Source organism: Propithecus coquereli, unplaced genomic scaffold (genome assembly GCF_000956105.1).
Source record: "Propithecus coquereli isolate 6110/MARCELLA unplaced genomic scaffold, Pcoq_1.0 Scaffold45, whole genome shotgun sequence".
NCBI classification, from domain to species: Eukaryota; Metazoa; Chordata; class Mammalia; order Primates; family Indriidae; genus Propithecus; species Propithecus coquereli.
Genome location: NW_012150285.1, coordinates 3,170,842 through 3,184,082, shown reverse-complemented (window position 1 = coordinate 3,184,082; position 13,241 = coordinate 3,170,842). Strand labels below are relative to the sequence as shown.

At 30.7% G+C, this 13,241-nt stretch overlaps 1 protein-coding gene across 1 annotated transcript in view; it reads left to right on the top strand.

The window, feature by feature from the left end:
• Positions 1-13,241, top strand: part of COL11A1 (collagen, type XI, alpha 1) — a 221,557-nt gene that overhangs the window by 65,948 nt on the left and 142,368 nt on the right. Inside the window, exons 6-13 of the mRNA XM_012654837.1 lie at positions 1,371-1,487; positions 2,095-2,187; positions 4,494-4,748; positions 5,360-5,422; positions 7,243-7,284; positions 8,256-8,318; positions 10,406-10,480; positions 11,569-11,670. Coding sequence (XP_012510291.1) covers positions 1,371-1,487; positions 2,095-2,187; positions 4,494-4,748; positions 5,360-5,422; positions 7,243-7,284; positions 8,256-8,318; positions 10,406-10,480; positions 11,569-11,670 — 810 coding nt within the window. The remainder of the gene's footprint in view (positions 1-1,370; positions 1,488-2,094; positions 2,188-4,493; positions 4,749-5,359; positions 5,423-7,242; positions 7,285-8,255; positions 8,319-10,405; positions 10,481-11,568; positions 11,671-13,241) is intronic.

Below are 13,241 nucleotides of genomic sequence, written 5' to 3'. Positions count from 1 at the left end.
GGGGAGGCATTTCATTAAGGACCAGATGTACAATATTGTTGCCACAGGGTCAATTTTGGACATGTGTCATTATATGTCTTTGTGAAATTTGCATTCATTTGCATTTCTATACCTAATAGACCTTATTAGAGGGCACTGTGATCACAATTTTCTAAAAGATTTGTGGCCAACAGTTATTTTGCTGGCAGATTAAAAGAGATTAGTGAAGAGAGGTCCAGTTGGGATATAACTGGAATATTACTGAAAACAGTACTTAAGAAATTATATATAGGACACTTTTAGCATCTATATGTATATATTTTAGAGTTTTAGCTTGTTGTTTGCTACTTAATTTTTTATACTATAGATGATCTTAGTATATTTAGTTGTTTTGATTAAAACAAGATTTATTTATGTTTCATAATATCTACATTCTTGATTAAAAATTAACATTTTTGTAAAGATATTTAGCTTTGGAGGTAAACACATTATTTTTCTCAACATTCAATAGGCATGATTATCTTTCACCTTCCTGTTGGGAAACATACCTCTCCCCAATTTTGTTCTTTCAATATCAAAAAATCTAATATAAAATATTATTTTCTAATGCGAATTCAGTTTAAGTAGTTTAAGATACCCAAGTGGTATTCTCTTTTTTCAGTAAAGAAAAAAAGCAATAATTTCAAAGATAGAAATAATGTGTTAGTTATAAGCATATTTAATTTTAAATCTTTTAATGTCTCACAATGATTTTGTGCCCATTTTGATCTTAGATAAGTCTATAGGACTTTAGAGATTGCTTAATACGTTAAGATTTTATTTTTCCATTGATTACAGTTTCAAATAGAATCCAGACTTATTTCATGTTCCTCTTCCCTCCCTCTCTCCCCTTTCCTATCTTATAACAGATACGAAAGTCCTTTTGTACTTGGGAAGATTATTTTCCACATTTTATTTTTAAACATGTAGTTTAATAATAAAAAAAAAAGGACCCATTGAAATGACTGTAAAAACTCACAGGGGAACACTGGGTAGGAATTTTCACAAATCAAAAGTAAAATGAATATTTAATAGCTATGTCCAAGTACATAATTACTGTGTTTGAATTAACATTCAGTAATTAAAAGTTTGAATTATTATTCAAAACTTTTAGTTTTCTCCTGATCCTAACCACTATTCTGCTCATGAGAAACATGCTTTGTCACTCTTATGTTATTATACTCTGTGTAAGACAGTATAATACTTCTGTGTAATGTGAAATAACTTTAAATAACAGTATTTCCTTGTCTCTTAACGTTTACACCAAGTAAAAGTTAAGATGATTCTCACCTTGTTAATAGTATTACTTGCGACTAACAAAATTGCCTGATATTTTTTCCTTTGCAATGTAGTATGCTCCCGAGGATTTAATCGAATATGACTATGAGTATGGGGAAGCAGAGTATAAAGAGGCTGAAAGTGTAACAGAGGGACCCCCTGTAACTGAGGAGACAGTAGCACAATCGGAGGTAAAAACAAAGCAGCGCCTCTGTCTGTGGTGTCTTGCTGTTCATCATCCTGCGGTTCCGTGTTTTGACTGTTCCTCAGACTTACCATAAACCTTTCATTCATCTTATTTCTCTGAACCAATAAGTGTGGTTTTTATTTGACAGTAGCTGTCCTGAAGAATGATGCCCGTTTCACTTCTGCTTATCCTTCCTTTCATCCATGCTCTTTATTTCCCTTCTCACTTTATTTATGTTTTCCATTCCATCTTTCACCACATTTTACAGAAAAAGAAATCCAATTTCAAAAAGAAGACGAGGACAGTGGCCACTAACTCAAAGGAAAAGTCCAAAAAGTTTACACTCCCCAAATCTGAAAAATTTTCATCCAAGAAGAAGAAAAGTTATCAAGCATCAGCAAAAGCCAAACTAGGGGTAAAGGTAGCCAAGAAAAAGCAATCAAGATCTATCCTAGATAAGCTGGAAGATCTCTGATGATGAGTCATAGTCTTAACCCAACTAGATAAATACTCATTTGGCTAATACTATAACCCAATTAAATCATGATTTCCATATATTTGGGATTACTTTACATCTTTACTAATTGTCTGTCTTCTGAATTTATCATTAGGCAAATATTGTTGATGATTTTCAAGAATACAACTATGGAACAATGGAAAGTTACCGGACAGAAGCTCCTAGACGTGTATCTGGATCAAATGAGGTAATACACATAGATGGTATCAAAACACAGGCCAACTTTTTAAATTGTGTAATATATTTTAATATACTTCACTCTGGAAGAATCTATAATCTCTCAAACATCTGATTTTTTTTCTTTTACTAAGAGAAACAATAGCATTGGTTCACTATTATTAAAAACAGTTCATTTGAAATCAGTCAGTTCAGGTTCTGCATGACTCTTCGCTTCATGCAAATGCTCAATTGATCAGACTGAATTGGCTTGTCATCATTTTGTTGATTGCTCTTGGAATTAAGTAAGCTTTTCAACATGTTGTGATGAAGGGTGTTCACAACATGCTCCTTCTGGGAGAAGAATCCTCTGTGGTGAAAATTGTATCATGAAATGATACAATTAAAATTTTATTTCATCTGACAAATAATCATGCATTTTCATGACAGCAAGCATTTGGAGAAAATGTAGTATTAGTGCATTTTAATAACTATTTACATTTTCTTTTTCTTTTTTTTTTTTTTTTGGAGACAAAGTCTTGCTCTGTCGCCTGGGCTAGAGTGCCCTGGCATCAGCCCCGCTCACAGCAACCTCAAACTCCTGGGCTCAAGTGATCCTCCTGCCTTGGCCTCCCCAGTAGCTGGGACTACAGGCGCATGCCACCATGTCTGGCTTCTGGCTAATGTTTTCTATTTTTAGTAGAGACGGGGTCTCGCTCTTGTTCAGGCTGGTCTCGAACTCCTGACCTCAAGAGATCCTCCCGCCCCAGCCTCCCAGAGTACTAGGATTACAGGCACGAGCCTCCTCGTCCCACCTACATTTTCAAACTTGTTAGGAGTGTAATGTTAATTATTGTTAAAATATATCTTAATCTTGCATTATTTTCTATGAAAATATTTGAACATATATAGGTAAAAATAAATCTTACTGAATTTCATATTGCACATGCATACTGATCATAAAAAAATCAGCATATGAGTCACATTAACTTTGTTAAATATCTGGCATACATCTTTTTATAATTTTATCAGAAAATGAATATAATGACTATGAGAGTAATTTAGTTATCATACAATTTATATAAAATGTGTCCCAATGAGACAAATAAACTTAGTGCTTTACGTGCAAACACAAAATTTAGAATGGTAAAAATTTAGGGTGAGAATGGATTTTAAGTTTCTTTTAGTTTAAATTAGTAATGTTCCAAAAATGAATATATTGATTTGAGATGTTTATCCACCTATTGAAACTCATCCAGCTTTTTAGTGCACAACAATGACAATAGTAATATTCTGACCCCAGAAAATATGCAACCTGTATAGACAGCATATATTCCTTATCTAAGAGTCTGAAAATATTAATATTATGGTTATTGGACATTTTATTTTAGTAAAAAATTGCCAAATTCATCATTTATCCACATATTTTCATGCACCTGATTTTATGTTATACTAATTTATTCAATATTACTCTATGATCTACACTCACTATATCATGGAAAACAAGTTACTTTCAAAATGGAATTTAAAAAGAAGGGACATAAATTAATTTGAACATCATCAGAATCAAAATAAGGACAAAATTAACAGAATAAATATGATTCAAATTTATTCTGTTGATAAGGAATTACTTATGAGAAAAAGAAAATTATACCAGGTTTATTTTCTATATCTCTGAGGAAATATTATTGATATAACTTTTACTTTTAAGTTAATATTTATTCCCTATTCTTCATAACATTGTACAGTGATATTTTATATTTCATTGTCTTAAATTTTGAGAACTATAATTTATATTTTATTTACTTTAAAGACTGGTTTGGTTAAATACTACTTCCCTACATATGAAACACTCTGCATAATCACTGCAATGATAAATCTCAATCTATATTTGTATTATTATTTTATTAATAGGATGAGAGTCAAACTTGCATGGCTTACCCTTACAGCAAGTGCATTATATAATAATGTTCTGTGAGATTTAAAAATTAAGCAAAGCTTTTTCTATATGTATGTTTTGTTGTTCAAATTTTAAACTTTAAATATGAAATTGATATTTACAAGTTTTTTTTTAATGGAACAAGCAAATACACATGTTGATTCCATGTGAATATTTGCAGTTTATTGGGAAAAGTGCTTTGAAAGCAATATCTCTTTGTACATACCAATGTACAAATGTATTTCTTTCAGTGATACTGAAAGGCTACCCTTCTAGGCCTTTAGAGTCGCTTGAATTGCTTCTCATCACATGCCATTAAACTGTAATTCCAAATGCTTACCATGCTTTACTAACAGTAAACTTCGTGTTCTCCAATTCCTTGCAACTTAAATTAATAGCCAAATCCAGTTGAAGAAGTATTTGCTGAAGAATATCTAACTGGAGAAGATTATGATTCCCAGAGGAAACATTCAGAGGATATGCTATATGAAAACAAAGAAATAGACGGCAGGGACTCTGATCTTCTGGTAGATGGAGATTTAGGCGAATATGATTTTTATGAATATAAAGAATATGAAGATAAACCAACAAGCCCCCCTAATGAAGAATTTGGTCCAGGTGTACCAGCAGAAACTGATATTACAGAAACAAGCGTAAGTTGACATTACGCTCTGTGTCATTGTGTGTCTTATTTTGGGGATATTGTCATGTTCATCTTGATGTTGTTTCAGAGTTAAAATACAGGTTGAGTTCTTGTGTAAATTATGAATATTTATCACTCATCACAGCATCTTAATAGATTCTTTCACATGGAAATCTTCAGCAGTTGTATATTTGGCCATACTACTGGAAAAATATAATCTTAGAAAGAATTGTATCAAAAATTTATTAGCATTAATAAGGTTAAAATATAGTCATTATTCTGAGTAGCAAGTCTAATTTCTGATTTTTGGACTATTTCATTAAATTTAATTTGATGACATTTCTAAACGCCTTGGAGTAATAATGGAGGTCTATAGATATCTTTATCTTTTTGTAGTGTGTTTTTAAGAAGCAGAATCTCTTTTAAGATTCAGTATTAATGTTTATTATGCTTTCCTTTTTATTTTTTCTCTATTTAAACCTTTAAAAGGTTTCTATTTAAAAAAACACATTTTAATAGATTGTTTTAAATATGTTTAGATTACAAAATTCCTTTTTAAAAATTGAAATGGTCTTATTTACTTACAGAGATTGAGGCTGTTTTGAATTTTTCATTCAACAGATAAATGGCCATGGTGCATATGGAGAAAAAGGACAGAAAGGAGAGCCAGCAGTGGTTGAACCTGTAAGTACTGGTGTGGATGCATTTTAAAGGTTGGTGAAATTGTTACATTTATATTATGAATCATCATCACATTCAGTTTTTATGTATGTTCATATATTACCATTGACCATCCTGGTTTCCAAATGTTTATAACTTGCCACAAATAAATAAGTTAATAAAACCTTTTCTAGAAAAAAGGGATTTCAGTAAACCAAAACATTACACACATACAAAATTTCAGAATTTGAAAGTGGCTAAGATTTTTTTGTTGTTGAATTCTCTCATTTTAAACCTAAGGTATCTGAGATCTAAAGGATTTTAATAACTTTCTTGAGGTTTTAAATGTTTGGCCATTAATATATAATAGGAATTTAGCTTTTCTAGCTTTCAAATCAATGATTTTTTTCCTCTACTCTCTATAACTTGACATTATTAGAAATGTTATTTGACATAGATACGTATTTATTACATATCCAAATTGCATCCTACAATAATATAAAAATATTCTTTAAAATTCACTTCCTTTTAATCTATGGAAAAAACTCTTATTCACTCCAAAATTGATTCTTTAAAATTTATATTAATGTTATTACTACTCATGTTATTGGCAAGGAACAAATTCTTACTAGGAAACAATTTTACTATTGCTTTCCCCTAATCAGCAACTTGGAAAAACTGTGTTAGAACTAAAAGTAGCATATTTATTTAATAGTTTGCCTCAAGGTCAAAATGAAAATCACTTCAGATATTTCATGGGAATAAAAATTTAAAAAGAGAATAAATATAAAGATAAAAAAGATATAGCTTTAAGGGACCAGGTTGGCTATCTATTCCATTCTTTCAAAATCATGCCATGCCCACCAAAGGCTTTAAAAATATTTTTTCAGGACAAAGCAGTTCTTACTATAAAATTTTACAACCATCTTTTTTTTTTTTTTTTTTTGAGACAAAGTCTCTCTCTTTTGCCCGGGCTAGAGTGAGGTGGCGTCAGCCTAGCTCCCAGCAACCTCAAACTCCTGGGCTCAAGCAATCCTACTGCCTCAGCCTCCCGAGTAGCTGGGACTACAGGCATGTGCCACCATGCCCGGCTAATTTTTTCTATATATTTTTAGTTGTCCGATTAATTTCTTTCTATTTTTAGTAGAGACGGGGTCTCGCTCTTGCTCAGGCTGGTCTCGAACTCCTGAGGTCAAACAATCCCCCCGCCTCGGCCTTCCAGAGAGCTAGGATTACAGGCGTGAGCCACCGTGCCTGGCCTACAACCACCTTTTAACATGACTTTACAATTTTTAGCAGTCCAAAGTTGCAGTAAAATCATAAACCTTTTAGAACTGAGTTCTTACTATGAAATTGTACTATATTCTTTTGCTCCTTAAGAGCTTATCTCACGTTTATCTATATTTCTTTTAACTGGACTTTTCTTCCAATTCCCTGAATTAAAGTGCTTAGGTGTCACTTCCATTCATTCATTCATACAGCACATATTTATTAAGTTCCTTCTTTGTGCCAGGGATTATTCTGGTGCTAGGGAAAACTTGAGAGAATGACTTGTCTACCTTTCTTGAGAGCACTTTGTATATTCTCCTTTGTAATATTATTTACTGTAATATTTATTTTCTCTTCAGTTAGTTCACAGATTCTCTGAGGACAGGGAGTATGTCTTCCCTCATTTTAAATTTCTTCCTTTCCCTATGCAAAAATGTTTGTAATTGATTTTATATGGTATGAAGAGACAATTCACTTTTTAATGTGCAATGATATAGTACTTTCTCGTAGTGCCTTAGTTAAGAAATTGAGGGTTACATTTCCTTGGTAAAGATGTTTATCTTTTTTTATTATAGGGTATGCTTGTTGAAGGACCACCAGGGCCAGCAGGACCTGCAGTATGTAAATGTTTTATGATGGCTTTTATCTTTATTTTTTTTATAATTGGCTATAAGATTTCTATCACATCATTTTAATTTGCATATTTTAGACTAATTTGAGTATTATAGAGGTAAACATTGATTCAGGGGAGCTGGTAGCATTAAACTGCCTTCTAAGATGTCTATTCAAGTGATATTCTTTTAAGTGCACTGGAATTAAATTTTGTTTTAGATATTTTTGTTGCTTAAATATCTCTGCATCTTCTAACCTCATTTTCATCTTTCCACCTGAACATTGTAAAAGTGAAGGAAAGCCATGCTTATTTATATCGCAGAGGTATGGTTATATCTCAATGAATGGTATTGGGAATTCTAGGTAGACTGTAGCTGCCTCTTCTGTGTATCTGTATGGAGGGATTATCGGATTCCATTGTGATTTCCTGATGAGGCTGATGTTACACAGTGTGTTTATTCTCAGGTGATTATACTGATAAGACCTTTTAAGAAATCCTCTGTCTTTTTGTGGAATCAATTAAATTCTGGTCACTCGAAATAATATATGATACTGATAACTTTAAATACTTTTACTTATAAAAGAAAATATAAAAATGGCTCCAAGCTAAATGATTTCTACATTTTCATCTTTGCTATCATATTTTTGAGATCTAATTTTATGAGTATACCATTTCTTTAGTAAGAACTGGGAACCGAGTCCTAACCCCAATACTCAGGGACTTTACATTGGCATGCTCTCCTTTCCTGTTTTTCTTGGGATGTTTGCCTCCTTTCTGAGAGGAGCTGAACTAGCTACAAAGTGGTTTCCATATGATGTCTTTCCATAGAAAGAGAAATAGGGAAATTGTTTAGGAGACAAGTGTATATTTATGAATATAAAGGAATTCTTCTTTGATTTTAGTAAGACGAATTTGCCTGAAAACTAGTGAGATTAGGAATCTATCTGACTCAGTTTATGGTGTGTTTCTCTATAGGGTCTCATGGGTCCTCCAGGTCTGCAAGGCCCCTCGGGACCCCCTGGTGATCCTGGCGACAGGGTAAGTGAAAGGGTATCTTATTACAAAAGCATGTAACACAGATTAAAAGAATTTAAAAATATTCCACGGGTTTAACATGTTATCCTTTTTGGAGGTGGGAGGGATATGGGTGAGAAATCTATGAAATCAATGTTGCCCATTTCAGTTAACTTTTTAAACTATTATTTTCAAGTGAGGGTAAGGAATGCACATTTATCTATGGTATAATTAGTAAGCAAACTTTTGTTCTCAGCTGATTTCTATATTGATATGAACTTATTACATTAGACTCCCTTCTTCAAATTTGAATTCCAGACATATGTTCCAGGCATTCCCATTGATATTTAGCTTGATGCTGTTAGAATGAGTTAGTTAACCTAAAGTCTACTTTGAAGGTCAAGTCCTGGGTTACATGGTGAAACATCTCATTGTTTTGAGTCTCTCTAAACTCTTCTTGTAAAATATTTTCCCCTTTTTTCCTCATCCTTGTGTAGCCAATAACTTTGTAAAAATAGTGGATCAGTGATGCAAATGGCTTATACTTTTTATATATTTTCAATGTAAAGAAGGCAAAAAGTCTTTATAATTTAAATTTTAAGGAAAGAAGATTTTTAAATATTTCAGAAATTCTGGTCTGGCTGAGAGCTATTTAAAATTAAAGGATGTAAGTAGTATATTATGCAAACACTGCATAATTTTTATTTTAAATTTATAAGACTAGTTTTTCTTACATGGTCTGCTTTCTTAATCTCATCTATACAATTTGACAGAGACATTTATTTGTAATCAGTCACTTCAGTTTATATTTTCTTATTTTTGAATTCTACCATATTTTCATGACCTCTTTGTATTCTGTAATTTATTGACCTTAAACCCCTATTTTTTGTTATAAATTCATCTCTTTACACTGTGCCTTAACACATATATACAAATGATCTTACATATTTAGAAAATACTTTATTAAAGAGAAATTTTACCTATTGAGCTAGATTTGTTAGTATTTAAAACATTGATTTGTTTATAGAAGCCATTTTAGAACTTATTTTAAAAGTTATTTAAAGACTGTAGAGAATCTCTCTATATAACATTTTATATGAAATATAATCTTACAAGTCTAAAATCAATGTTAATTTTTTTCTAAGAATTAACTTTTATAAGAAATTCATATTTGAAAAGTACTGCTGCATTTTTTTTTATATCAAGTGCATGGTTTAAGTTGTATCTAGTTATTGTATCTAGTTATATCTATAACTAGTTGTATCAATAACTAGTTGTATCTAGTTATTGATTCATTTTAGAATTTTCCTCCTTTCCTGGAAGAATTACTGGGGTAGGTGGAAATATTTCCTTATATTGAAAGACTGATTGTATCTATGAGTCACATACTCAAGCACAGGTGTATACTTTATATATTTAATAACCCCCGTAATCACATACGTAACTTGCACCTGTAGACACCACAGTCATGGGTAAACTTCTACGTGTGCATGCATATATGCTTGCACGTATACACACTCTGAGTATATTTCATCAGTAAGCATTCAAAATAAATTAGTGATTATCTATGATTAAAATTAACATGTTAAGATTACTGATTATTTTCAAGTATCTATCTTGAAAATAGATACTTAAATTATCTATTTAAATAATCTGTTCAATAAATAATGCTTAAGTATCTGTTTAAATAATTCTTAAATATACCTTAAACTTATTCCTTAATTTTAAATAAAACTTTTATTATTTATTTAAATTCTGTTTTTACCTAACTGTAAAAACCAACTTGAATTACTTGTTTCTCTCACACTGACTTCCCCAAAATATATATTAACTCATTGTCTTACACAGTTTGAGGCTATAAATTATCTCTCAGCAAGATTCATATCATGATTTGATTATACATTAATAACCAAGCATTACTAAAATTATCTAAAGCTAGTGCAATGAAAGACAATCCTTTCTAGGCATACTCACTAAAAGGAAATTAAATTAGGTGGAGAAGGAAAATGCAAATTAGATAATGTAACTTGTGTTATTATGAGTTATTTTACTTCTAACAAATTTTATTGTTTTAGTTTTACTTATTTTGATTATTTCATTTATTTATCTAGGGCCCCCCAGGACGTCCTGGCTTACCAGGGGCTGATGGCCTACCTGGTCCTCCTGGTACTATGTTGATGCTACCGGTATGTTTTTTGTTGTTGTAAAGATGACTTGATATCTTGTCATCTTATTCCTGAAAAATATTGTTGAATTATATTACAGAGCAATCAACTGAAATCCATTCTGTGAGGTAGAGATACTTAAAATCAAGCAGCCTTTGAACTTGTAAAACTTAAAGAAAATTTTACCAAACAAAATTCTGGTAAATATCACTCTATACATTAGAATTAAGGTTTTATTATTTGATTACACTTTTGGCAAAATAATTTTTCTTAATATTTATAGTCATGTGGTTTATTCTGAGTTACATCATTAATGTGCATTTAGTATGTTATTTTATAAAATATTAATATACTATTTATTACTATACAGACTGTAGTTGAATTTTTTAAAAGAAGACATATCTATTGTGTCAGTTTTTATTGCTCAAAAATTATTCACTTTACCATAAGATGTCTTTGCAAAGTTTTTGTTGCCCTAGTGCTCTGGGAAAAAAATGTATTTATCAATTTAAATACAGTAAAGTTTCAAGAAATAACTATTTAGAGTGAAAAAAATGAGTCATGCTGCATTTAGAGTTAAAATTAGAATAGATCTTTAGAAATTTATGGAATAATATTAGCAGGGATCTATTTTATAATGTAATTACTTAAGAATGGATGAACAAAATAAATATATCTCAAGGGAAATTTCATCTGTGTTCATGAAGATTCCAAAAGTTTTGATCAATGAAACAGAGATTGATCTATAACCATCACTGAATTTAGTACGTTTAGAATGTTTACAAATGAATCAATAATATGGGTAACATTTGTACAGATAAAAAGGGCACGAGGGTTGATTCCAGAGTTTCAGAGATTATAGATTTTAAAATTGAAAAAGAATTTCTAGTCTCTTCTTCTACAAATGAAAACATATATGGTAGAAAACTTCTATAAGAAGTAGGAGAAAAATTAAAAAATAATGTAGGTCTCATGACATTATGGACTTTGGATTTTTGTAAAATGCCACCATTTCAAGTAAGTGGTTTTTATCTAGTGATCAAGGCACCAAATTTGACATATTTGACAAAGGCTAATTTTGAGTTTATTTATGTTATCTCTCTTCCAAGTTTCGTTATGGTGGTGATGGTTCCAAAGGACCAACCATCTCTGCTCAGGAAGCTCAGGCTCAGGCAATTCTTCAGCAAGCTCGGGTAAGAAAGAATAAAGATGTGTTACTGTAAACTGACTCTGTGTCAAGTGTGTGTGTGTGTGTATGTGTGTATGTGTGTATGCGTATGGAAGATACTACCATTATGAACAGGCAGGACACATACTTCTGAACAGTATATTGAATATATAATTGGAAACATGCTAAAATTGTATTTATTTTTCCAGTGGTGGTATTTATTAATTGCATATTACAGTTGAAGAACTGACCCCTGCAGTATTACCATATAGAACTCTGGCAGTCTCCCACCACAACACACAAAATTTCTATTTTTTTTTTCAAAATTGATGATTTACAACTAATACTTCCTATCTTTCACATCTAGTTTTACTCTGCTAATGCATGTCAATAATTGATGACTTAAGAAAATTAAGAAAATAAAGGTTGAAATAAATTTGTTCCTCTTTATTTTCTGAATTATTTAAGATATCTCAGATAATCCAGAAAATTATTATAAATATCTTAGAGCTTTGTGTATATGAAAGTAACCTTAAAATGTATATCCAAAACTTTAATACTTATAATCTGTAATATTTTTTCAAAATTCAGTTAACATGGACACATCTTCAGTTTAAAATTCTGTTAGTTGAAAGCTTCTACCATCTGCAGAGTTATAAAACATAGAATTACATTTTTGTCTTTTAATTAACTTCCTTGCAATTAAAATGTACATAGGAAATTTAAAAGAATGGACCAGAAAGGAATTGAAAGTCATATAATACTTTTATTCACAGTATTGGTTTTCCTTTTAAGGAAGAAGGAAATGAAGGATTTATGGTTGGTATAGATATGGTTACCCACTTCCTAACCAATATAAATCATTTCTGCAATAACTTTTTATTCATCATCATGAATTTATGCATTTGCAAAATATCTGAAAACATAAGTGAAGACTGTAATTCACTCAATATTTGTATATGTATTTCCTAAGTCTGTTAATCTAAAAAGATATCATTATTTGGTTATATCATATATGACGATAATGAAAAATTTAAATATTTGTTTATTAGAACTTGACATGATACAAATCTAAAAATATTTGAAATAATTCACTAATTATTTCTACAATTTATTTTATAAATTACATTATTTTGAACAATTTTAAGGTAAATTATTTGAACTTAAATATTTCATGAGGCCACTGAATTCCTCATTTTATTAGTCTTCTTAACCTACTTAAAAATAGGTAGCAAGCATTATAATTCCAATTTTTCAGATATTTAATCTCAAGGATTAAGAAGTGTATTGTCAAAAATCTCATGGTGAGTCAGTAGTGAAACTTTTGAGATCCTACTGTTTTCATCTTGTGCACTTTTCTAATATGATTTTGCATTTATTTCTATTACAGTATTATTTTTGGTATCTTTTGTGATAAATCTAAGTATTCATCCTTTGAATTCTCTAATATTTGAAAATAGCACACCATACTAATTTAACATCTATCAAATTTTTATCTTTTGTACTCTGCGTTTCAACTTTTCAAGTATGCTAATTTCACATTTCTAATATTCAGTGTAACAGTAGTGCATGTCATCAGTTTATTATGCCTATGATTATACAAAATAAATATAT